General features: G+C 42.4%; 2 protein-coding genes across 2 annotated transcripts; one reads left to right on the top strand and one right to left on the bottom strand.

Annotated features, from left to right (window-relative positions):
- Window positions 1–573: 573 nt before the first annotated feature.
- LOC118208077 (basal body-orientation factor 1-like) lies at window positions 574–10,806 on the top strand. Its single transcript, XM_035382359.1, has 11 exons — window positions 574–878; window positions 1,285–1,537; window positions 1,864–1,929; window positions 4,373–4,516; window positions 4,608–4,688; window positions 5,224–5,294; window positions 7,679–7,823; window positions 8,321–8,790; window positions 9,448–9,552; window positions 10,462–10,527; window positions 10,707–10,806. Exons 1-11 carry the CDS (start codon window positions 838–840, stop codon window positions 10,804–10,806), a joined length of 1,542 nt encoding a protein of 513 aa, XP_035238250.1. The 5' UTR covers window positions 574–837.
- A 197-nt stretch (window positions 10,807–11,003) lies between these two features.
- Window positions 11,004–26,866, bottom strand: aldh6a1 (aldehyde dehydrogenase 6 family, member A1). Its single transcript, XM_035379242.1, has 12 exons — window positions 26,709–26,866; window positions 25,855–25,896; window positions 23,816–23,890; window positions 20,270–20,431; window positions 19,643–19,721; window positions 18,900–19,202; window positions 17,273–17,394; window positions 14,751–14,940; window positions 14,196–14,377; window positions 13,390–13,569; window positions 12,445–12,543; window positions 11,004–11,723 (listed from the first exon to the last, which is right to left on the bottom strand). Exons 1-12 carry the CDS (start codon window positions 26,745–26,747, stop codon window positions 11,619–11,621), a joined length of 1,578 nt encoding a protein of 525 aa, XP_035235133.1. The 5' UTR covers window positions 26,748–26,866; the 3' UTR covers window positions 11,004–11,618.
- Window positions 26,867–27,396: the final 530 nt, after the last annotated feature.

Below are 27,396 nucleotides of genomic sequence, written 5' to 3'. Positions count from 1 at the left end.
CCCTGTCTAAATTCGTTTGATGCAATGTCCTCCCACTCTTGTGGAAACCAGCCTACTTCCAGAGACGCTCCAATTGCCCCACATAACCTACTGCAGAAATACTGTTATACAGCGAGTCGACAGATATGATAGATGACATGAGCTAATGTCGGCTATCTGTACGATTATAGACATAACATTGTAAACATTCCGTTTGTCGGTTGTAAATAAGCAGCAATTTTGTAACCATAATATAGGGGAGTTGGTTAAACAATCATCTTTACGTTATGCACCATTTACATGCAGTAGAAGTAGCTTAGCTTGCAAAGTTCAGGAAAAATGCAGTCGTTCTGGACAAATTAGGAAATAGGTAGCTAACGTTATCTTTCGAGATACAGCGAAATAATATTTAACTCGACTACACCTCCCTTAACGTTAACCCTCACATGGATATAACAATCAGTTTGCTAAATGCTAAAACTCCTCTTCTAACGTTACTTCAAATAAAGTTAATTCTTCGTACACCCCGGTGTATTCTGTAGGCTATAATGTGTAAAACGTCACGTGGTATGTTATCATTCATTAACACTGGAGCTTTTTTCCACGTCCACAGCACATCTAACTCCTGTTTGTTCACGCGCGTTCTATTGATATTGAAGAGTAGAAATTGTTGAGTTAAAGGTTTAATGTAGCTCAGCCTTGCTTGTCTGACCAAGAAAATACTCAAGTGAGGTTCTGTCTAACGTCAGCGTATTTGATTGCATTTCTATGGCGACCACCCGTAAACATGACGCTTTAGTGTGAAGGGTGTTGGACACCATTCATTTCTTTGAAGTAAATAAGCTACATTTGTAAACAATGCCTAAAAAGAAAGGAAAGAAGGGAAAGAAAGGGAAGGGGTAAGTTAGTAGGCTAGTTAGCAATCAATGGATGTTGTATTTAATGCTGTTAACAGTCGAAAATTGTGAAAATGTGTCGTGCATTGTATCTAACGTTATGCCTGCAGTCCTAGCCAATGTTAGTCGTATTGTGGAAAAAGTCGTGAATAAATAAATTTAGCTACACTATTTTATGAGTCTGAAACTGTTTCTTTGCTTGAATGTCAAGCCAAATAAAGTCTATGGCAAGTTACTTGCAGTAGCCTGTTCGCTAGTGGACATAGCCTAACTTTAAGATAGGCTATTTGAGTTAAATTTTGAACATGGTGTTCAGGGACAACCAAATAGTATCAAATACAGATATAACAGGTTAACGTGTTAGCAGCCGCATCACAGTTGTAGCACTTAATCCATATTTTGTATATAGAAAAGGAAAGAAGGATGGAAAGCAGGAGCCCAAAAATGATAAAGAGTCGGACATTGACAAGTCTAAGGCAAATGCGGCCCTTTGGGAAGCTAAACTGGAGGTCATCGAACGCTCTCGCACGGACTACCGCGATGCTGCACGGAAACTTGCACGGGCCAACGAGGACCTTACTAACCAGCAGTACAGTGCGGAGAAGGACACCCTGGACATCATTAGTTTCCTGAAGAGGAAGGATGTTGAAAAAGAGGAAAAGGTTTGAAAAAAATTGTAAAATAAGCTACATATTAAATAAAGGTATGGTTGTATTAAAGAAATAACGGCAACCGTCTAAGGCCTATGCAGTAATATCATTAACATTACAGTAGCCTATAATGTAGGTAAGCTATAATAGCGAACGGCATCTAACATAATATTAGATTATAATATTATACTTCTAATATTAGAATATCACGCCAGATGCAAGCGAAAAAAACGAAAATCACAATTAGAATCACTAGTTCTAACCTGGGCAGGGCATTTTGACTTAATGCACCTGCACTTTATTTTCTATTCACTTATTCTTCATGTCATTTTTTTCAGATTGCACAACTGGAAGAACAATTAAAAGAGCAAAAAAATAAAGCTGCAGAAGAGAGTGAGCAATTGGTAAGTTGTACTGTAAATACAATATTTTGATGCTTCACTAAACGTACAGCTTTATAAGGAATTGTTTGTTTAAGTAAATTATGGGCATATACTATGGCTATGACACATTTCTGTAAAGTGTCCAACAATAATAAAAGTCACATTTCTTTCTTTACATAAACATAATGACCACATTCTAAGAACAGGGTGTGACGAGACAGTTCAGAGCAAACAGGTCAGAAATGGGCAAGAAATATATGTATGTTTGACCAAACCTGCTGGCACTGTCGATGTTCATCATTCTACACTCTGCCAAACAAAATGTCTAATAAATCATATTCATTGTCCTTCTTAAAATCGTGGGTGTACGTTGTTTGTTATATGCCAGTTAAAAACATGCAGCTCTCAAAAACACACAGTTGTGCCTTGCCCAAAGTGTTCTTTTTAATTATACACATACTGCCTTCATTTAAAAACAAAACAAACAAAAAATGAAAACAAAAAAGCCAAAACCCCTAAATTTTCATACATACACTCTAAAATTACGTAAATCTCCTCCCGTGTCTTTAAAAACACATAATTAAAACCTGCATCGGACTGGGAACATGCATACAAATTTTGTTATAAGCTCTGTGTCTCACGTGTCATATGGATTGTTTGTTCTAAATTACCAGTGTGCCTTAAGCTTTTTTGATTTGGAGGCTTGCTTTTTGAAGACTGAACTTTAGAACAGAGATGCTGTTTAGGATTTTTTTCATGTAATCCACTATAGTTTTGAGAGGACAAGACAAGTGACTTGATCAGTGCTGCATTGGTTTAATTGGCTTTTTGAAATAGCTTAACTTATAAACATGCAGGTTTGAATAATGAATGTTTTCTGTCCTCATCTCTTATTTTATGCTGGTAAAACAATAACCTTTGGAAAAAGGAGGCTTGGTCTGGACCAGCTTGAAACATCACCAGTTTAGAAAAGCATGGCAGTGTCACATTAGCCCATATAGGACTAATTAGGAAAGTATTGTATAAAGATGCCACTGCATGCTGAACCCATTGGTCTTATGTGAAAAGATAAAAGAGTACTGAAAAAGAGACTTGGGTAATGGAAACTATTGGATGACAAAAAAAAAAAACACAAGAGAATGCCATGCTCACTTGAAACCTGCTACTTGTCTAAAAAGTCAACCATATGACTCCAAAGGGTGAGAAAGTAAGTCTGCCAAACAATGATCACACTAGGGTTTTCCACTAGTCTAAAGGGTGGGGGCCATTTTGTTACAGCTGTTAAAATACATCAAAGACAGAAGAAAGCATTGCAACCACAGCTCAAATTACTTTTAAAGAAGGATTTTCGTCAGTTGAACTGTATGAACAATTAGTGCTGTGCATTGGAATCTGCAATGAGATGCTTCAGTTTAATAGTTATGATTTGTCAAATGGGTAAATTGTTGCTATTTGAAGCACATTTCACATGTTGCCTTATCAGCAACTCGTTATTTACTCTTTTGTTTACCTTTTAAAAATATTGAAGGCAAGTTTTAATATAGAGTAGAAAGAGGAGGAAATGGCTTTTCAGCAGTATGATCCTAAAGTATAAAGCATTAGTATAGCATTAGCAAGTATAAAGTAAATAATACAATTAGAAGTTTCTTCAAGGTTGGCTGTTTGTAATGGATGTACGTTAAGATATTCAGTGAATGCTGAAAATATAATGCTTCATAATGGTCTGACTCGAGTCAGATAAAATGATTTAGTCTCTTAAAACATAGTTGTTTCCTTTGTATGATTTCGTTTGCTTTCCTTTCATGCACACCATTGTAACAGCTGATGGACAGCAATGCAGGAGTAGCGCCTTTCAGTGTTTGCCGAAAATACAACAGAAGCCCTTCAGTGACCTGCATCATGTTCTGTGCAGCAGGAGCTTAAATTCAGAGGGGTGGATTGTGAAAGACCAATGGCCATGTTGCTGCTGAGCTCTGTTAGTTTTTGCCACCAGTTATAAGTGGTACTCCTCAGTTCCTGGAAGATTAGGTCATACTCTTTTCCAAGAGTACCAGCTTCCTTTCTATTTCTAGTTCCATAATTTCCCCCTTTTATGAAGACAATGGGTGTATATTGTTTTAAATTCCAACAAAAACAATGCATTTTTGAGTTTTTGTTGGGGGGGGGGGGTGTCTTCTTGGCCAAATCAGGGAAAACATGACCTGTCCATTATGTTCACTGTCCGTTATGTTCATTGTTGTGGCAATGTACAATGACTAATCCTTGAAAATATATATTGCAATAAATAGAATTGAGAGGGGAGGTTTGTGATGTGGTGAGAGATCTAAGCTTGACCCGATCACATTTTGTACAAAAATACAGACACTGAGGCAGGGTTCAGTGCTCAGGCGTATTATGGGTCATGGGTCAACATCTTGGTTGTAGTACTGGCTAAGTGTGGTCTGCATGTGATTGGCTGTTTCAGGTTGCTGAATACAAACTCAGGATAAATGAACTGGAAGAGACCTTCAGCAAGAGATCTGGTGAGTTCCGTATGATTCAGGGAGAACTCAAGATGATCAAAGAGTTCCGGAAGAAGAAAGCCCACATGGAACAGGAGCTGAGTGATGTAAGATCTGTCAGATCAGTTATATTCAAAATACTGCTCTGTTGAGCACATTGCTCAAATTGGGAATGAATAATCTTTTTTTTCAACCTAGATAAAAGAGAGTATGGATCATGCAGATAGGGGTCACAAAGAAAGTCTATCAAGAATGGAGCACAAGTTCTTCAGAGAGAAGGTACAGATGTCATAAATCCAGGAATCTGCTTGCACATTACCCTGGACCTCATGTGTATAGCTCTTTCCTAGGTAGTTAGAGTCACATGTATGTGTGCTGCATAGAAATCCACATGGTTTGCAAATATTAACAAAATTTTACCATCATCTTATCTTATTATAACTTGACTACAAGTACAAAATATTGCTAATGCAGTACAGTCTAGAGGCCGGTCTAAGACTCACCCCAAGACCAGTAAAGATTGAAATTTGTGCTGCAGAAAACTGGAAAGGTGAGAACACAGCCAAATGTGCTGCAATTCTGAAGCAGAATTTAATAAACACTGTCAAGCGAATGCTGGAAGTGAGAATGGTGTGAGACCCAGCCACGGATACATAGCCCACAGTAATGTGACAGCGATGTCGCAGTAGCTCGATAGCATTTCTGCAGTGTTGTAAGACCTTCTGAGAAATGTTACGCTCTAGCAGAGAAAGGACCCAGGCATAGAACAGGATGCAGAAAGGTACAGGGACGCTAAGTGCTGTGTTCCCCACAGCTTCGCCTGGAGAAGGAGGCAGAGCAGAGGATCGCCCAGCTGGCAGAGAGAGCCCACAACGAGGCCATTGTGTGAGTGCGTCCGCCAGCAAATTGCAGGCTAATTTTACATTTCAACCTGCAGGGCCAACCTTCCCCAGGAAAGAAGTGAAGGAAAATAAATATTTATAGAAAACAAGGTTATTATCTTGACCACTCTAGTTTGTCTTCCAGCAGATAGTGTACATCACCTAAGCCAAAGATACACTCTCAGTAGGTAAGGTTATTCTGCAATATTAAGAGGCCCCTATCATTTACAAGTTGGAACCTTGAGGACAGCTGTTTGGGGTGCACTGCAGTTTAGCAATTTCACAGACCTGTATGAGGGTAAGATGAGTAATGTAAGTTTCATAGGCATAGAATAAGATGGGTCACTCAATACAAATTTAGCTGTCCAACAATAAGAAAATTAGCTCAGGACTGGTTGCAAGTGTTGGTCAGCAAATCTGAGCTTGTTTGGAATTCATTTCTGTGGTGTTGTTCATCATAAATTATGCGGTTTTTTCAATTCCACCCTTTGAGGGCCACAGCCCTGCAGCTTTTGTGAGGCATGTTTCACACACACAAACACACACACACACACAGGATAATGACATAATGATATACAATGCAGTCCATAGGTATTTGGACAGTGACACAGATTTTGTTGTTTTGGCTCTGTACTCCAGCACACTGGATTTGAAATGAAACAATGACTATGACGTTAAAGTGCAGACTGTCAGATTTAATTTAAGAGTGTTTGCATCCATATCCAGTGATTCATGTAGGAATTACAGCTCTTTTTATGCACAGTGCCCCTATTTTAGAGGACCAAAAGAAATTGGACAAATTAGCATAATCTTAGAGTTGTCATATTTAGTATGTGGTTGCAAATCCTTTGTATCAGATGACTGCCTTCTGAAGTCTGTGACCCATAGACATCACCAGATGCTGGGTATCTCTGTGGCAATGCTCTCTTCAGTTCCGCTGTCTTCAGTTCCTGTTTGTTTTGGAGATTTTTGCCTTCAGTGTTGTCTTCAGCAAGTGAAACACATGTTCAGTTGGATTCAGGTCAGGTGATTGAGTTAGCCTGTCAAGAACATTTCACATTTTTAGTTCTCCTTGGTTGCTTTATCAGTGTATTTGGGGTCATTGTCCAACTGCAAGGTGATATGCCGCCCTATCAGTTTTGAGGCTGAAGTTGGATATGAGCAGGTAAAGTGTTTGTACACTTCAGAATTCATCCTGCTACTGCCATCAGCAGTGGCATCATCAATAAAGACAAGTCAGCCTGTTCCAATGGCAGCTATACATGTCTAAGGCATAACACAACATGCTTCAAAAATGAAGTGCTTTGGATCATGAGCAGTTCTTTTATTTCTCAACACTTTTCTCTTTCCATCACTGTGGCATAAGTTAATACTCATCACATATGTCCATAAGGGTTTGTTCCAGAACAATGTTTTTATGTACCTTACTCTAAAGTCGTTCTGGCCGTTCTGTTCTTGAGGCTTACCAGTGGTTTACATCTTGCAGTGAACCCTCTGAGGTTATGCCGCTGCAGGCTTCTCTTTATTTTAGTATTTGACACAACTATGCCTACATTCTGGAGAGTGTTTTTGATATGGTTTTTCTCCACAATTGAAAGTATTCTTTGATCATTTACGGCAGTGGTCTCCCATAGTCTACCAGATTGTTTGCTATTGCTGAGCTCACCAGGGCATTCTTGCTTCTTAACAATGTACAAAACAGTTGATTTTAACACAACCAATGCTTTGGCTGTGTCTGATCATTTTTTCCACCCAATGATGGTGTGGCTTTAACGACACGTATTTGGTCCTGGTTGAGACTCCAACAGATTCCAAATGGAATTTCCACACCTAGAATCAACTTTTGTTGGCTATCTTGTGCATGAACTAATGATGCAACAACACACAGCTGGCCAAGAAACAGCTGAGCAGCCAATTGTCAGGTCCCTCAAAATGGGGCGACTGCATAAAAAGGCCAGGCATTCCTTCATGGTTCACTTGATATTGATGTAAATACCCTTAAATTAAAGCTAATAGTCTGCACTTTAACCTCATATCCATTGTTTCATTTCAAATTCAGTGTGCCGAAGTACAGAGCCAAAACAACAAATATCATGTCACTGTCCAATACTGATGGACTGCACTGTGTGTATATGATTTTTTTTTCAAGGGGAAGGACTCACAAAACCAATTAGCTAACTCAATTATGGGTCTAAGGTGGAACAAAAACCAAAAACCAGAAACCTTTCGGGCACTCCAGGGCCAGAATAGAGGAAAAAATGATGTAAGCGTTTGCAATACATCACACAACCCAAATGAGTGCCTTCTAGATGACAAAGTGGCTTAGGGACGAATGGTAACAAAGAAGCCGCTGTTTGTCTCAAAACTTAGCGTGTCCTCTTAAAACAGGCAGCTGGACGAGGCATCGCGCTCGGTCTTCAAGGAGAACATCCGTCTGAACGAGGCGCTCAGCTACCACATGAAAGAGGTGGAGGAGCTGAGGAGAGTGACAGTCACACTCGCGGAGGAGAATCACTCCCTTATGCAGCACAAGGTATGCCTCTGGTCATGCAGTGAGCAGCAACCTGCCCCGCGGGCAGCCCAAGCCGAGGAGGATTCACCTCAGGAAGGTGTTTATGCCGGTTATGTTTAGCCTTTGGTGAGGACGTTTCAGATGGTGCTTCCCCACTTTTATTTATTTGTGCTTGTTTTCCCAGCGGCCTCATTTTCCCCCTTGAGCCGACAGTGCCAGCCAGTCCCAGCGGCTAGTAGCTGCGGTCTGCAGTTTCCACAGGCCCTGGTTTCATTTCAGTGCCTGGGTCTCAGTTTCCTTGGGCACCACTACCTTAGGCAAATACACTCACACTCATGCATCCATCAGTGGTTGACTGTTGACAAGCTTGACTAGAACCAAATTATGTGCTTTCTTGGACAGACGCAGCATTGACTGGGTCAGGTCAGTCAATCTCCAGGCACACATGACAAGAAGCTCACGTGTGGTTTTTCATGGTCCTCCTAACCTGTCATTGGTAACCCCTCCCCCATCTCCAGGAGACTTGTGACCTGATGCTGAAGGACAGCGTCTCACAGCTGAAGGAGCAGAGAGACAAGGTGGTGGAGCTGAAGGGGAAGGTGGCGGTGCTGGAGCGGGCCCTGGGGCGCATGGCCGGGGAGTTCGAGAAGGAGACGCAGGACGTGCAGCAGAGGGCGCTGGTCAGCACGGAGGCCGGGCAGGCGGAGATGGACAAACTGCAGAAGGTGCTGGCCATGCGGGAGCGGGAGATGAACAGGGTGAAGCGGCTGGCCCGTAGCGTGGTGGAGCAGCGCACGGAGCTGGAGGTCTTCTTCCAGGAGGCTCTGGCCCAGGTGAAGCAGGAGATCCAGGCCAGCCGACAGCAGCACAGACAGTCCTACCCGCCGCAGAGGGGCACGGCCTGGGGCGGGCAGCAGGACCACCCCCGCATCCGCTCCTTCCACAAGAACCAGAGCAGCACCACTGACCTGGACGCCACAGAGAACTGGTGCGACCTGCTCGTTTCATACAGTAGGGCCTCCTCAGGAGTCCAAGAGAGCTGCAGTGATTATGGTCATCTAAGCACGTAGCCTCCTTAACATTCTTCTTTAGTTTTTTGTATTTTTTAATGCTTTTATCCTGATCAGCACTTCGCTATGAATTAGAGAAAGTGCAGAAAACATCCTGTCCTCAGAAGCCCCTGACAGCGTGCTAATGTAGCACAAATTGTGCGCTGCCCTGTTGGGCTGCTGGCCATAGTCGGTACTGCCATGGTTTAGATTCAGTACCAGACCGTGGGGCCCATCCATGCACAAATAGTGTCTTGACCAGATGAGACACCCAGCAGCCCAAGCATTCTTCTGAAGGCAAATAGGTTTGCACAGGGCCATTTAGACAGCTGCAGTGCCCACATGGTTTCAGTGCTCTAGGATCAGGGTCGATTAGCATATTCAGTGTGCAATAAGTATTTCAATAATTATATTTTATTCTATCATGCAATCTATCATGCTATGTAAGTTTTATAGAAAGTTTTATAGAAATTGTTACCTTTGAATCCAGAAAGCCAATTTCAAGTATATTTTTTCAAAGTAGCCTTTGTTGTGACCCCTTCTCCTTTATTCTGTGGCTTAGTCTGTTTAGGCTCAGGTCTCTCGCTCTGTTTTAGGGGACATCTGCACAGCGCCAAGGTGGACATCTCTGAACTTACGTGGGAGGAGAAGGAGAAAGTTCTGCGGCTGCTCTTTGCGAAAATGAACGGCCTCAGAACAAGGTACCTCCCCTGACAAAATCCACTGCTCAGCACTGCATTTGTGACAGACGTACCAGAAAGACTAATCAAAACCTAGGTGGCCTGCAGGCTCAAAGCTAACCCCAATTTACTATTGCACGAGTCTACTGCACTGTCAATATTGCCATCCCAACTCATCCCTTTCAATACTGGGTGCATAAATGACAAGGCCACTGAACTGCCAAGCACCACTGGATCCAGTTCTGTGCCAGAAGTCTTGCCTGAGGTCAGCTTCCCAGAGTCATTATAGAATCAGGATCATCATAAAACAAGAGAATGAGAACACTGCCACAATAAAGTGGTGTGACTTAAGCACATCACACCAAACGAGGACAAACGCTGCTGCTGTGTGAACGGCACTCCTCCTTCTTCTTAATGTCTTAAACAGCTCCCTTCCCGAGCTGAGAGAGGATGCCGTAAAACAGCAGTTAGGTTTAAAACCAATTTTCTTTTCCATCCAGCCGCTTTAAAAGAACGAAGAAAGGGAGCTCGGGTACAATAGTAAAAATAGGCGGCCGCAGAGTCGTGTGCTTGGAAACAAACATCTGGCCCAGCGAGGCGTCTTTGGCCTCTGTGCCCTACTTCACGTGCAGCAGTGGTTTATTTGGTGCTTTGAACGCCTGCGGTCGGGCACCAGCTGAAAAACAGATCAATTTTTGGGGAGGGGCAAAGGGGCGCAAGTGCATTCCTGTCAAATTCATTCTGATATTTTGTCACACCAGGGCATTCAGGTGCTGAAGTAAATGAGCTGAAAGTCGTTTTGTGCACGAGCGTAAGCCGCACTTCATCTGCAAGTCAAGCAGATTTTATTCTCGGTGTAGAGCTAGAGTAACTGGGACAAGTGCCTCAGCAGTGGTTTCCAACACAGTTCTTTTTCTTTTTTCAATCAAGGAAACCCACCCAACCTCCAGCCTTGTCTGAATCCCCTGAAAGAAACCAAAATGGCAGAGATCCAGGGTGAGACACCAAGAAATGCTTGAGGGCATTTTGGCTTTAAAATCACAATGTTCATAAATTGATTTCTCCCCCCACCCATGACCACGTTTAGCAGACAAAAGCATTTTGTTGCAAGGGTCTGATTGAACGAGGAGGCAATTTTCCATAAGTGTAATGTTATTGTTTTGTGTGTTGGTTAGGGTTGCAGAGGAGCCCTTCCACATGACGTTCATTACCCAGGCACCCCTGTACAGCATGCCCCCTGAGCCCAGAGGGCTGCCGGACATTAAGACCATGTGAGCATCTCGTCGCTACCAAAACCACGCTAAACCGGATGAACCTTTGCAGAAGCAGTGATGAGGATCCGCCCAGTCATTTTCTCTACTTCCAAATAAAGATAGGGCCTTATAACATGGCCGTATGTAACGGGTCATTCTTCTGGGTCATCTTTGCAAATCTCCAGTCAGTAAGCATAACTGAGGAGGCACTCCTCCTGATAAGTGAGAAAGATTTACTTCACAATCTTTATTTTAATTTACAGCAAATGCTTATCCTGGTGTCATCACCGGAACAAGAAAGCATGAACTTAATCGTACTCGATCTCTCAAACTGTAACGTTAAGTACAGTTAGCAAAAAAGAGCCAAGCAAATTAAAACAATGAAGCAAATCAACAAGCAAATGAAAACAATGAAGCAAATCAACAAGCAAATTAAAACAATGACGGCCGAGTGATTTCGAGAGGGGCAGTTTAAAGCGAAATGTGTTATGTAGCTTACATATGTGCACATATAGGTTTCCCATAATGCTCTGCATTTCTACTGCTGCTGTGCCATTACAGTACTTTACCATACATACACAATACATCCTTAACAGCAGCAGTGCATGTGGGCCATCGTCAGCAGTACAAACCTGCTTAGTGCATGTTAAGAATCACAGTCTGGACTTTAAAAATCTATGCAAAAAGCCACTCCGTTGCATTACGCTTTAAGGCTTGTCAGTTGTGAGTACGGGTCAGCTGGTTTTATGGTATGTACATTTGTACAGTAAATTCGTTGCCATATTCCAGTTTGTTCTTGGGGCAGTGGGATAAAACCTAGTTGGGGAAGGCTGCTTAGCGTCCCATGGTTGGCATGGTGACAGCGGGGGTTTTCAGAGTGGCGTCCTCGGCCTTCCATTGTGATGTCACAGTCTTGATCTGAGTGTAGAACTGGATTCCCTGTAGAGGCAAGAGAAACAGTAGTGCTGAATGGTGATTAACCTCTGTATTGCAGCCAAAGACACAATAGATTTGTTTCAGATTTAAGATTGATAATAAACTGATATAAATCTGTTCCAAGATTGGCAACCTGCAAATTAACGGTTTTAAACGAACACTTTAATTTAAAGAAACTTTGACATAAAGAATCCAGTCCTGTCCAATATGGTTGTTCTGCCCACACATTCAATTACCACAACTACAGTTATTCCATGTCTATTCTCTGCCTTGGAAATCACAAGAACAGCTATTTTTTAAATGTGAATAAACATTCCTCCTGAAACTTGCTGTTCTTCCTTAAGAGTGGGGCACCAAATTGTCTCTTGCCAATGTACACATTGTAAACTGGAAGTCAGAAAGCACCATTCACTTATAAAACGGCCCACCTATACTGAGCAACGGTTTTTGGACCAGAAGCCTTTTCTAGGGATTAGCGTAGGCAGGACAGTCTGGAGACAGAGGATAACAGGATAATGCTACTTGTCGCAGTGCCAGCAGTGCGGTTTGCAGGGGAGGGAACTGATGTTATGGGTTTGTGCCATCGGTCACTGGACCTAAATCCCATTGAGAACCTTTGGGACCAAACTGTAACCAAGGTACATAAACAAGATCCTGTGAGCAAGCCCTGGTGTAGTGTGAGGCCCAACCAAAATGAGTGCCCCTTCAGGAAGGGAATACTCACTTGTTTGCCATAGAAGTTGGTGTCCCCCCTGAAGGAACCCCGGGAGCCCGTGAAGGAGAACATGGGCAGGGGGACAGGGATTGGAACGTTCACTCCAACCTGCAAGGAAAGACAGTACCACTCAACACGCACATAATCACACGCATGCATCCTGTCACTAAACCGGCATGTGTCTGTTGATATTGTTTTACTTTGGGGTCAGGGCGGTTGGTGGGGGACGAGGGGTGTTCATGGAAAGCTTGTCACCTCCACACTAACACAGAATATCTCAGAGGACAGCAGTTGAAAATCATAATGTTGAATCCTCGCTGTGGGGAAAACTGCACGGCAGCACAAATGAAACGGTTTTTTTTAATCGTTTTCTTTTCCCGGGCGTGGAAACTGGCTCCGCTCATCTGGAACGTTAGAAAATGTGGGAGTTGTCCTGGACCGGGGAGGCACTCCGGTCCTTTTGGCCGAACAGGAAAAGCAAAAAGGTGTTCTTTTTTTGGAGGAGACCGAGGCACATGGCCTGCGAAAGCATTCTCCGACATGTGAACGGCAAACACAGGGCAAAGCTGCCCACCACAAATACGCAAACATGGTGAAGGCAGGCCATTTTTACACACGAGAACCTTCAGCAGGTCAGAAGGAATCCCTTTCGGGTTTAATTTAAGATTTCCTCCATCAAGCTTACGGGAAACCTTCTCCTGTTTTGACAGAAAAAGGCACATATTTGCAGTGGCTATTTTAAATTTCCATATTCTTGGGGAGCCTTTCAGAAGAGAAGCAAACAAGGCAATATTTGCCACCGAAAATAATAGCTTTGCGTGTACATTTTAGCACAGGGGTTTTCGAGGGTCCCTTGTGGAAGATACGGAAACGCGGTGGCATGTCATGCGGTGTGCGGGAGTGAATGCATCCATTTTTGTGAAACGGAGAGAGGGTAGCGAGGCCTTCTCTCACCTGTCCAACGTCCACTTCGTGGGTGTACTTCCGTGCTGTGGCGCCGTTCGTGGTGAAGATGGCCGTGCCGTTGCCGTAGGGGTTCGTGTTGACGATGTTAATGGCATCGTCTAGGCTGTCGGCCTCCAGCACGACCAGGACCGGTCCGAAGATCTCCTCTGTGTAGCACTTCATGTTGGGCTGGGGGCCAGAGCGAGAGAAAAATAACTAAAATGCACAACGTTCAGTAAAATGAAAACGCAATATTGAGTATTGAGGGGTGCTTGTAAACACACTGTGGACCATAAGGCACAGATGCAATAAAAAATGTCCGTGCCATGTCCGTGGCACATTATTATGTCCTCCATTATTGTCTCACTACCCACTATAAACCAACTGCCATAATATGATAATTACCCTTTTAATTTAACAGTCCACTTATGATTTCAAATTTTCCCTGCACAATATAGAGAATAGAGAGGTTTCAACCAAACCTCAACCTGACCTGAAATGTCAACGGACACTTAATACAAAAGGCCAATGCGCTGAAGAGGTATGCAACTGTATTACCTGCCACACAGTGGATACAATGTACAACGCAGGTCTCAAATGAAATTTTACTTTAATTGAAATGGGCCAATGCATTAAGTTAACCATGCATCCTTCACACTGGAATACATTGGAAACCAAGTTGGAGAAACATGACTTATTTAGTGCACCCCACTTCAAAAAGTAGCTTGAGATGCACCTTAATTTTGAAACCCCTCATTAAAACTCTAAGCACACGATCAGGAGGCTCTGCGTGTGTAATCCTCGTCCCCTCTCACCGTGACGTTGCTGAGTACGGTGGGCCCCACGAAGTTGCCGTTCTCGTAGCCCTTGACGTGGACGTTCCTCCCGTCCAGCAGCAGGTTGGCCCCCTCGTCCACGCCGCTCTGGATGAGGCTGTCCACCCGCTGCTTGGCCTGCGGGGAGATGAGCGGCCCCACGTCCGCCCCCGGCTGGTCGCCTAAGGAGGGCCCCCAAAAAAAACACGAGTCCGTCAGGCCCCCTGGCGCCGTTCCCAAGAGCAACCATTAAAGGTTTCCTGTCCATCTGCACGCATAGGTTCTGACAGATAAGAGCGGATCCCACTGCACATTAACATACTGCCTATTTAAGAGGTTAGTGTTCAGTGTACCTGTATTTAACCGGGACCGCAATCAATAACTGTCAGAAAGCTGTCGATAAATCTGGGTTGGGGGGGGGGGGGGATGTGAGATTCTCAGTCTGTCTCTCTGGACTCTAGCAGTCAGGGTGAGCGTAAATGTGTGTGGCCCTCTGGGAAACAGAGGGCGGGGCGGCGGGGGGGGTTGGCGGGGTTTTGGTGGGAGGGGCCGCACCTGCGTTGACGCGCAGCGCCTTGGCGCGCTCCACCAGCTCGGGCAGCCAGCTGCGGGCCTCGCCCACCAGGATGGCGGTGGACAGCGCCATGCAGCGCTGCCCCGCCGCACCGAAGGCCGCGCCCACCAGCTGGTTCAGCGTGTTCTCCTTGTTGGCGTCGGGCATCACCACGCCGTGGTTCTTCGCTCCCTGGAAGCGCAAGCGAAACGCGAGCCGGGATCAGACGGGATCGCGTCCCGCGGTCGCTTTTACGAAAGGGGGGGGGGGGCCCAAAAAAAACACCGCGAGCGGCGGTCGGCCCCGCCAGGGTCGGAAACTTCGGGACAATGCGCGGTCTGGCGTGGTCCGGATCAAGGGTGGCCAGTCCCTGTTCTTGGAGGCCCCGGTGCTGTGTATATTAAGCATCGTGCTTGAGCGTTTAAAGGCTCGCTACATATGAAGAATAAAAGGCAGCCTGGAGAACAGGCCTTTTTAAAGACCGGCTCAGCTTACGGAAAAGATGCAGAACACATGGCAACCTTCCCCGGTCTCATTTTTAACTTCTTTTGAAAGCCATTCCTTCAATCCAACTACAACCAAAAAAATCTGCAGTTAAACGTACCACAGTTCTAAAGATTATTTTGACTGTAAACCGACTGTCCGTTGACACCAGCATCAGAATCAGCCGTTTCTAAAAGTAATTTCTAAATGAAAATTCAAACTTTGCAATACAAAATTTTTTGCACAAACAATTTTGGAAAGGCCTTTGGAGCAAGACTTAGAAATACTTTCACATAGTTCATTTAGAATTGAATTTAATGTGCACTCTGACCCACCCACTCCATAAAATATGAGCAACCTGATATAATCATTTGGGATTCATGTTTGTTAAATTTCTGTCTCTACGCTATCCAATATACCAAGGGTAACGGTTAAATAACTTGCAATTAACAGATGATTACCAGTTGGTTTGAATTCCAGCCAGAGCCACATTACTTTTTCAATTGCTTACATTAAAAATATGCTCCAACCCAGATGGTTGCTGATTGGGCAAAGCCACAAACCATAGCAGTCATATTCACATTCAGCAAAGTTTGTAGGAGTTTAACACCTCAGTCACATAAATTACATTTAAGTACTTTAGACACTTTCAAGATATAGTTTAAAATATCACCTGCCCTTGAGCTTACTGCATATAAGGTTAAAAGAATTCTCATATAAAATCATATCACATAAAATTATAAAATATAAAATATAATTTCATACAATATTCTCTTCCAAGTTCCTATGGTATATGCATGCTGTAATGCATATACCGTATGCATCATTTTCAGTGTCTTGCTTGAGACATAAATCTGGATTTACATTACCTTTGGTACAAGTGCAAGTAAAAATACAATAATATGCCCATATACAACACATGCACAAATGTATAACAATTATTTTCAATTATTTTACAATAGACTAAATGAAAACTTGATCTTGAAAGCTATTTTTCTTAGAAATTAAAAAAGATATGTGACCTGAGAATCTTAATTCAAAACCTCCTTCAACTTTAAATTCTTCAATTTTATAGAACTATGCTGCCATCATCTGGTCAAACATGAAACTACAGCATTAGAAATAAAAAACAATTGGCTAGAGTGACATCCTGCAAATTACTTCAAGTACATCCACCTGAGGCCTCTGAGCACTGGGGACCTTAAGGGTTCCCACACGGGATTTCCACCATCAAAAACTGGGCGTTCTTTCCTGGCTGTAACTGAAAAGGCAGAAGCACTTTGCACCCGTTTCACCCACACGCTACAAGGATTAAAGCAACCAAAAATAGTTGCATGAACACCAGGACCAGCTGTAGATTTCCTGCCGCCCCTGGGAGATTGACAGAGGGGGTGGAGATAAAAAAAAAACATTTTGTCCTTTGTTTGCCCCCCACCACCACCCCCCAATGACAGACTGCCCTTGTCACCTGTGCCTACAGCAGGGGGCAGTAAAGCAGTCGCAGATAATTACATAATTACAGGAAATATTTGTGTATAATAATATTAAAATAACAAAATTGCGCAGTGTTTCCTCATACCCACAGATGATTTGTACGTGTGACGTACAGTTTTAGACAATGCCATCTCTACAATTAGCTTCATAGCAATTGCTGGGGATGTACTTGGTAAAGGCACTCTGTAAAGGTACTCTGTTCTCAGGCCATTTGTTTTATATTCGCAGCTAACTGTTGGTCACATAGGGCAAACTCCCTAGTTTTTTTCTTTTTTTGGTATTTAGTGCCATGTCGGCATCTAAGGCCATTTCATGGCAAGACCACGGTAATGACAACATTTCAATATATATAAAATAGTAATCGATCAATAGAAAACCTAAAAATTAAATAAAACCTATATAAGATGTTTCAAATGTACCTGTGATTACCAAACTCCCTAGTTAGTATTATGTAATAAGTGGAGGCTTTGCACGTTTCCTTGGATGAGTGATAAAACAGCAATTACACGGCACCTCATTAAAATGTAATTGAAGGAGGGGCTCATACCATGTTGGACTGCACTCTTTTGCCATTCTTGGAGCCCCTCTCATAGATGTATTCCCCAGCCTGATTGGAGCCCACAAAGCTGATGGCCCTAATGGCAGGGTGGTCACAGATGAAGTTCACAGCTGAGAAGACAGAAATGCAGGAAAGACAAACTTGTTTTTACACTGCAGGCAACAACACTTTGAACAAAGGTAATGTAATTTAATAAAATAAATAAAGGTAATAAAAATGTTTATCTTTTTTTAAATGACAAAACACAGCTCGCTAACAACTTCTAGAGCAATGAACACGCATCAAGGACTACTCATACATGATTCTTTCAAGTATGTTTACAAATCATTGCAATACCACAGGTATTACCACAGGCTGGTAAAGCCAGTTTTCCTTATTGACAAACTGTGTGGAAGAACAGACTGGTACGGCACATCCTGTTATTATAACTGCAGTTCATACAAAATTTAGGATCATTATTATTTATGCCATTATTATTATGCTAATGCTAATTCTAAGCAACAGCATCGAGTTATCACTGAATATTGGGCATAAACGGGTAATAGATCGCAGTGATGACGTGTTTTTGTTGGCGAACACAGAAGTTTCTTCCACCATGGGTTAACTCAGCAGATATCCAGTGCTTTTTTCCAAATGAATTACATATGATCTTATACAGTTCAGTTTTTCCCCAGAGGGATTTCAATTTCTGCAGAAAATAAGGAGTGTGGTTGTTAAGATTACGTGCTGGTGATCTGACTGCCCCCTGCTGGCGATCCTGTGCTTCTCTCTCCCCCTGTGATTTGGAGCTCCACCGTAACAAGCTGCTGATTGCCTGATTGCCTCCACCTGCCTGTAGACCTACATAAGCCCTGCTACAGCTGAAGGGGAGTTGTGTTGCTGAGTAGTTTTGTAGCTGGACCCTGCATGATGCTGCAGTCTTTTGTTTGGTGATTTCTTTATGTATGGTGTTGGACAGGTTGGACAGGTAATGTTCATTATATGCTGTTATGTCCGTCCGCCTCAGGTGGGGGCGCTGGCCGTTTGGACACATGCGTGTGTCTTGTTACAGTTAATTGAGAGCGGTGCCCTTTTAAGAAGCCTGGAGTCGGCTTCTCAGGAGATGGAGACTTTTTCTCCTCACCTCTCGACCACGGCCGGGTCTTGATTTTATCTTGTGTTTTGCAGCTATTTTTGCATCTCTTAGGTGTAGTTAAATAAAGTTATTGGTTGTTTTTGGGAAGCCTTGGTTTTGGCTTCGTTATGTTTGCGGGGGCTTGAGAGCAACCGTAACATATGCACATTATAGTTAGGTTTTAGGTCGGAGTTGGAAACCTGTGCAAGGCCCAACACTTTTCTTTGGGAGAAAAGGACTATTTGTAGTAGACCAAGGCAGGCAGTCTTCTGGGTTTTTTGGGTTTTGTTTTCATGTACGCCTATGTATGTTTTGTTTGTAGTATGTTGGAAAAGTTTTATTTTTTGAATTTTGCTTTGTTTTGGGCACAAGTGACTTCATAGTTGCGTCTTGGGGAGAGAGTGCACCGGAAATCTGCAGAGGGAACCCACGGCTAAAAAAAAATGCTAACTCACTTCCAGGTTTTAGGACTACAAACTGGCGCTCGGCGGGGCCCCTCACCGTCGTGCTGGCCGTGGATGACGTTGAGCGTGCCGTCGGGGGCGCCGGCGTCCTGCAGCAGCTTGGCCAGCAGCATGGCGCAGCCGGGCACGCGCTCGGAGGGCTTCAGCAGGTAGGTGTTCCCGCACACCATGCCCATGGGGAACATCCAGAGCGGGATCATGGCCGGGAAGTTGAAGGGGGCGATGCCGGCGCACACGCCGATGGGCAGGCGGTAGGTGTAGGTGTCCATGTCGCGGGTGATGGAGGGCAGGGTCTCGCCCAGCATGAGGGAGGTGATGCTGCAGGTGTGCTCCACCACCTCTGCAGAGGGATCACAGTCACTCACAGTGAACGCGGGCAGGAGACCTACTGTTACGCAACACTGTCTGAAGGCTAGCCAGGGTACGCTCACTTTGACAGTGTGGATTGGAAGGTACACAAATCCTGAATGGTTTTCACTTCATGTCTGACAAACCTGATACTACAGGCCCAGTAACCCAAATTACTTGTTCTTTTTAACAAAAAAGAGCCTTAATTCTACAACAATCATCTGTGTTGATTTCCCAGGACAAGCCTTAATCCACAGCTCAATAGTGTTCCAACGGCTCTCAGATGCCCAACACTCGGCAGACTGTTCAGTTCTCTTCCTCGACACACTATCAGCAAACACAGAAAAAACGCAACTGACAGGATCTCTCTCGCCAGTGCCAAGGAAGCACAAGCACAGCTGATTACACTACTGCAGAGTCAGCAGGACTTACGCAATCCTCGGAATACGTCTCCCTCTGCATCTGCCAAGGTCTTGCCCTGCTCCAACGTAATGGCTTTGGCCAGTTCTTTCTGAAAAGTAATGTCCAAGGTCGCCATGGGTCCATATTACTAGCTTTCATAGGGCCGTGCATTGGGGGAAAAAAGTTTAAGCGATGACCACCTTTTTAAAACCACGCTTGATTTACCAAATAACCCACTGGACTCTGGACCTTCATGAGAGCCCACTATTGTTGTGCTCTTGAGAAAAGGTTAGTAATTTACCTCAAAAGTTATAAAGGTATTAAAGGGTAATCCACACGTCCAAAGGTGAAACACCATAAGCAATGTATGATGAAAGCCAATTTACCACCAATTTCCAGATGTTTTTATGGAACTTTAAACACATGGATTGTGGATAATTGTCTTTTCAGCATGAAACCAAAAAAACCGTATCAAAATACTTCTTCTTCCTAATATACCTACTATATAAAGTACATCCATACACTTTTGGGCAAGCAATAACAAAATTTAAGTACCAAAACTTAAACCTGTTTAAATTTGCAAAGCAATTGCTTTCACACATGATCAAACATGATCCCCCAAGCAACTGCTTCCCAGTATAGCCTGCCCAGTCTTACAATGTTGTCCTTGATGAGCTGCTGATAGCGTAAGAAGATCTGCTGCCGAGCCAAAATGGAGGTCTCAGACCAGGAGTGATAGGCTCGTGAACAGGAGTCTACTGCGGCCAGCATCTCCTCGTGTGTCGCTTTGGGGACTCTGCCAATCACCTCGTTGGTGGCCTGAGGGATAAAGATGAAGATTTTTTGAGAGTGAAGAGCATCATATATTTCCATTACAGGACTCACAAATCGGCAAAGTTCACTGAAAACTGTGATGGCTGCCAATGTCACAGAGTGTACTCATACCAGAGTGGAACAATGCAAACTAACTCTGGAGCAGGTCCAGGACTACTGAATGCTTTTCTGCACGTAGGTGTGACTAAAGTCAAAGCAGGCTCAGGAAGTGATACAGCAGAGAGGAACAGTCGCAACATGGCAACATGGAGTAGCATACAAGACACCACTGACTAAGGAATGCGACCCTTTAAAATGTCTGCATAGTAGGCATGTTGGCAATGGCCAAACTGTGGCTACATAAAGCAGAGAACAGGAGACACCTGTTCCTTGTGAACATTGTTTTAAGGCATTTTAATTTAACTAAATGTCTTTGAATGGAATGCAAAGACGTGGTGTAGTTGACAGGAAAACCCAAATGTAATGAGGGTTTATTTTGGGAAGCAAAATGTTATTTGCTTTCTTTGTTCAGTTACAGTGACCAAATGTAACCATTATACACCCTGTTTCTACAGTTGAATTTCACATTTGTATATTACAGCTCTAGATATTTCTTTTTACAAAATTTCAATGAGTGGCAACCTACAATTCAATATTTCTTTTCTGGTAAACACTCATACAGTTAACACATTATTATTACGCAAATAGTGGCTTCTTTCTACTTAAGGTCTGAAATTTGACTAGAACACCCAGCTGGTTACCAAAGAAAACTGCTGGACCGTAGTTATAAGGATCCTTGGCTATAGTCTATGCCTTATAGCAGGTTTGTGCAGAAAAGCATTTCCCTGAAATAAGGTCCAGCTCAAGTGCTGCATTCCAAAAGCACTTACAGTACAGGTTTTGTGACTCCCCCTCCCCAGCTCCTCAAAGAATGAGTGAATAAGCAAGTATGTATCTACATAATTGAGGGTCAAATCCTGCAGAATTTAACTTGCGGAACAAAATAATTTTGTCATTTAATTAATAAATGCATCCAGCTTTCAGTTTTACAGAAAAAGCTACTTGACTACAGTTACTGTAACCACACGTGGTATTCTGACATGTCAAATGGGGGCAGTCACCAGGAATCTGATTACCCATACAACTGAACACATTAACAGAGCAACACCTGACATTTGAAAAGGTGACCTTTAAAGCATGCTTTAGTTACGGCATGCTGAACTCTGAACTCAAGTTCTCAAACTGCCTTTTCCGGACATTAAACTACGGAGTTCTGTTTAAGCCACTGAGACAGAATAATAATTACAATATAACTTGGACACTAAGTTATATTGTAATTACTGACTTGTAAATCATTATATCAATAATATGAACCTTACAAAAAAAGGTTTTATTTGTGTATCTAACAAACAGAATAATTTGTTCACAAATAATTTAAAAAAATGTTTTAAATATTTTTTATTGCCATGTGATCTACTCCAGAAATTTCAGTCAATTGATTCCAGAATTTATAGTTGTGCACCACTACACTATAGAAATCCGCAGTGCTTGTAAAACTTAGGTAAGCTGACTGGTGGAAGTGGGCACATATGCACTGTGATTGGTAAGAGTAATGTGGGCATTAGCGAAAGGGAAAGGGTATCTTAAAATCTGATTTGCTGAAGTAGACGTGGGAAAATTTGTGGATAAATTTGCACAGCTTGTGAAATGAATGCCCATACGTTGGTAAATCTCTTCCCCCAAAAAAATGCATGTCATGAAAAGGCATTATTACATTTTTCTGTTTGGGACTTTTGTACTGCGGGACCCTGCTCAAAGTAAATACTTCACCTCCCAAAACTAATGAAACAATATGAACCTTTGAATGGTCAGAACTATTGATACCAAGCTTAGAACATTTAAACTATTACACAAAACAAGCGTGAATCCGCAATAGCTGCGACCGAAATCTTGTGCAAATCTGTGAATCCATTCGGCAGTTATGCACCTTTTTGTGATAAGCCACATCCATCGCCACGCCCCCTCTTGGTCAATCGGCCTTGAAAGTTACTCAGCCCTACCTTCGATCACGACCAACGTCCATGCTAAATTTCAGCCTCCTGGGGCGAAAACTGTGGTCACTACAGGGTGGGACACTTTTTGTGGACCAACCAACCGACCGACCAACAGAGTTATAAAGCTGGGGTCGCAGCTAAAAAATTCCAATAAAGAAAGCAAGAGACCAGATTCTGTATTTGAACATTATTAAATAGCATTTTCATACGTTTGCATGTTATTTTTCGAACATTTTTCAAAACAGGGAGCCCAAGTGAGATTCAGATTTGAGGTTAATGATTGGTTGGGCAGTAGTATGGCAGTGGTAGAAAAAAACAGACTTTTAAGTTAAAATCATAGGTGTGACACTCATACCCTATCAGTTTACCAGCTAGTAAACCTGCACCGCTTCAGTAAATGTCTAGTTGTGTATGTATGTGTAAAATACACGCTACAATTTCTCTTTGGATAAGGGAATCTACTAACCAAATAAATGATGTGCTTTTTATAAAGTTGGTTAGCTGCATTTAACATTTAAATCAGTTCAAGACCACCAGACTGGTTATATTAAACTGGAAATGTGTCTCTCAGGAGCACGAAACCACAAGGAGGACTTTCCATTACATTTACATTGCATGTATTTAGCAGACTCTTTTATCCAAAGCAACGTACAAAAGTGCATATCAAGGTCATTTGAACAACTACAAAGCACAGGTTTGAGAAGGTACAATACTCATTTCATACAGTTTTTATTAGCCAAGATTTCCATGTTGTTCATGCAAAAAATGAAAATTCGCTTGTACATGGCACAAAGGATTGCGCTTCTCTTGCAACTACCAGGCTTGGCAAAGTTGCGCTAAACAGACATTTGCTAAACAATTGGAAAAGTATGACAATTTCTTCCCAGAAAAACAGGTTTGTCAACTCAATCACTCAAACTCGTCACAGCTAGCCTTACATGCTACTGTTTGAAGGAACTGGTGGGGGGGGGGGTATTCAAGATGAGAGAAAAGGCTTTGAAGTAATCTGTTATAATGAAAAAAGGTTCAATGTTTTCCTACTGTGGGCAGCAGTGTCTTGATAGGGATCAAATATGTTGATTGGTGGAGCAAAGAAGCTCCAATCAGTGCAGTGCTGATGGACTCTCATTCTCCAATCACAACTTTCTGGTCAACAAAACTACAGTCTTAATGAAATAGGAAATTCAAATGGAAAATAAGTCCTCAAAATCTTGCTAAATGTCTGTGCAAGCTTTGAGGCACCCTCAGATATGGTGAATTAGTGTGTGTGCGTGCATCAAGAGGATAGGAGGACTGGTATGTACTAGTGCATGAAGCTCGGTTAATGAGTACTTACTGGGTTGTGAATATCCAGCCATTCTGAACTCTTGGATTCAACAAACTTCCCATCGATAAAAAGCTTAGTTGTGGGCTGCATGAAAAAGGTTAAACATTGCATGAAACAGTTGCCAGGTAACACCTGTGATGCATTTGAAAACTGCCCTAAACAAAAATTATACATTTTAAAATACTTTAATTAATTTTCATGCCAAATTATTTACAGCAATAATTTTACTATGCTTCAGTGCTGCTTTAAAGGGACAGTTCACTTTCTGGAGTTTTTAAAAAATATTATTGGTGTCTTAGTATGTTTTTGATTGGCCAAGGTAGCGTTTGTGAGCACTAAAAGATATTTTGGATCTTTAAGTTCCTCACACCCTGCCCGTCACATTCTTCTGTTCTCTTTCGCCTCCCCTGCCATGTGTTTTGTCTAGGTACTGGTGCTTATTCTGTTTTTGCCTAGTTATAAGATATGGTGGTGGTAAATGGTAAATGGACTGCATTTATATAGCGCTTTTATCCAAAGCGCTTTACAACTGATGCCTCTCATTCACCAGAGCAGTTAGGGGTTAGTTCGACACGCCCAGGGCGGGGATCGAACCAGCAACCCTCCGACTGCCAGACAACCGCTCTTACCTCCTGAGCTATGTTGCCTCATATCTTTAGTTTTGGTGGAACAAAAGATGCCGACAATCGTTGTGCAGCAGGCAGACTGAACAATCCAGGAATATAAACCGGATCATCTCCATCGGCACAAATAAATTCACTTTGAATGGCTCGTCAGCTTGTCTCTCGTTATGCTTATTTAGCCCTATTTTTTTTTTTTACATTAATTGTTTTCATATTTTTGCTGGGTACAGCAGACAGCCAGTCTTTTAAACAGTTATGCATTAAATGACAATTTAAATGGTTGAGTCATGACAAATTCAGTTGTGCTTTTTTATGGAATAGAACCTTTTCTTTACCGGCAAGGGTTCATGGTCTGCCTAATTGTCACCCAGCAACTTGTGTCCATATGTATGTTTAAGAATTAAATTTCTTTTCACCTTTTGTGTTGCAAATAATCCTTTTGCCTTTTTGCATTTTTGCTTTTCAGCTTTCTCTACCAGGCCTTTGGTTTTTGTTGAGGGGCGCTAGTGTTATGTCCATTGTTGTCTCCATTGCCATTATAACACTGGTGGAGGGGAATTTGGAGGTTTGTTGAGTAGAGCAAAATAAATACACTTCAAGTAACTCAAAAATGGGGCTGCTGGGTGGCTCATTCGGTTAAGGCATCAGGCAGTGGTGCATGAATGAACCCCAGGGCCTGGGACAGACTCTGCACAACATATTCAGATGGAACCACTTCCCATTGTCAATGATTGAGCATGCAACATAAGATTGTTATATTCAAGTAAAGGAGTTCTGTACCAGTAGGATTTTTAAAAATCTGATCAGATGAGAAGCTAGCATGTCAACTGGCATTTGCTCTTCAACCTCTCAGCCTCCATGTTGCAATTCCTTGTCAGTACATGAATAAATAAGGTTCAGCAGCATAGCTGAAACTTCATTTGTTATCAAATTTTAAGCGGCTGGGGTCATTTTAGGCATGCAACAACTGGCCGGAGCAGAGCAATAGGCTACCCATTGGCCAGACCAGTCAACATTTAACCTAATGTCCGTGGTCCTTCGGAGTGAAGATCTTTATCTACTTGAGAACTGAAGAGGAAAGAAGCACCAGTACAATATAAGCACATGTTTATAACTGAATAAATCTGTATAACTTCTCTGACCATATTTACAGCCTGTGAAAACATAAGATGCTTTGGAGTTCCTTGAAGCGTTTGTTCTTACTTAAGACCATGATCTCCGAACTGGCACTATACTAGCCATTGTAAAGCTGGAAGTTTCTGCAAAAACTTCTGTACATATCTACAATATCTTTCAAAAAACTGTATGTACCAACAGAAAACACATAGAAACTGACAATCTTTTTTCAAACTCCAGAAAGTAAACATTTTTTTAATTTAAGTTTTGTTCAGTCATCAGAATTGCAATTAAAATCAACCAACTCACCAACGACGAGGAGTAGCACATGCGCCCAACTTGAAGGGGCATCTGCAAAATATGTAAATATATATAAGAATGTAACCAATCTAAATTATTCCAACAGACTGGTTTCATACATAAACGATTTCATAAATAAAATTTGCAAAAAGATTTCAACCATTCGGGACTGTATTTTCGATCCTTTGATACAGTTTACATAAACGCGGTGTAGCATATCTAACAAATGATACAAGTATCAAAAGGTTAGTGGACCAGTAAGGCGAGGAAATACAAGCTCAAGAAACATTTTTTCCGTAAGATAGGCCTAACTGAGTGAGAGGAACAACTAAATAACTTAAAAGCGGTTGCACTCCATGAGCACTGTCCGATACAGTGCGTGCAATCCGCGTACTCTATGTGACAGTCATGTTCCTTCATTAAATGGCTACACTTCCATTCTGCTTGCCACTATACTGTCAGTTACCCTGCCACGGTAACATCTTCAAGTATGATGACGTTCATGGCATTAATTGGTGCAAATCAGTCAATGTTATAGAGTAGATTTAGAGTAAATGTTATCGAAAGAACAGTGACCTCATGTGAACAGTGTTGGTATGCTAACGGATTTGAAATAACGACAGAAGGTCGTTAGCTAAATGTAAATGCTTGCCAATTTGCTAGCTGGCAAATCGAATCACGAATGTTTGCTAAAACCGACTGCAGAACAATAGAAGCAAACCTTAGTCCATGTGCAATTTTAAGACAACCACACCGCGCAACTATTCGATTTAAGCCTAGCTAGCAAGCTCACTACTGGAACGAAGCGTAACCTTAGTGTTAACTCAAATGCAAACAAGTAGCGTTGCGATGTATTAAGTTACCTTGTTCTTCCAAAGTGATCTCACGATTCCCGCAGCCATGATTGTTTACGGTTTTTTTATGTATTATTATTTCACTGACAAACGAAATCCCAACCCCCACCTGCTCTGAATTTGGCGAGAAGACAAACCACTTCACGAAACTACTTTCTGACTTCACAGTGGGAGTCGACCACAGAAAACTAACCAATCATTCAGGTCGAAGGAAAACTCCCACAAACACAGAGAAACAATTGGTCAAATGTTTAATCCCTATTGACCTATCAGGTTGAATACAGCGGTAAATCCCGCCTTTGCTCAGAAACCATTGGAAATACAAATATATTATGGCCGAGTTTTCGTCTTCCATTGGGTAAGCCTTTTGTCATCTTTCCTAAATTTATTGGTTCATATGATGTCCTTCACTGGCGCACACTATCGTTGCTCAGTTAAGATCAAAGTTAGGTAATGATTAATCAAATAAAAATGTAAAAGCATACTATGTTTATGTTTGCAGCTATATATGCGTGGTTCTTCGACCTCTGTACTAAATTAATTAACTAATTAAATTATTTTCTTCACAAGCAGCACAACGGACTAATATCACATGTTTTGTCACGTGACAAACAGCCCAGCCAAATGCTTCTGTAGAGCAGAATTTAACTGTGGAGATTGGTTAACGATGCGAGTTTTCTGAATTACAATTCCTTTG

Source organism: Anguilla anguilla, chromosome 1 (assembly GCF_013347855.1).
Source record: "Anguilla anguilla isolate fAngAng1 chromosome 1, fAngAng1.pri, whole genome shotgun sequence".
In the NCBI taxonomy this organism is placed as follows: Eukaryota; Metazoa; Chordata; class Actinopteri; order Anguilliformes; family Anguillidae; genus Anguilla; species Anguilla anguilla.
This window is presented reverse-complemented; position numbering and strand designations above follow the sequence as displayed.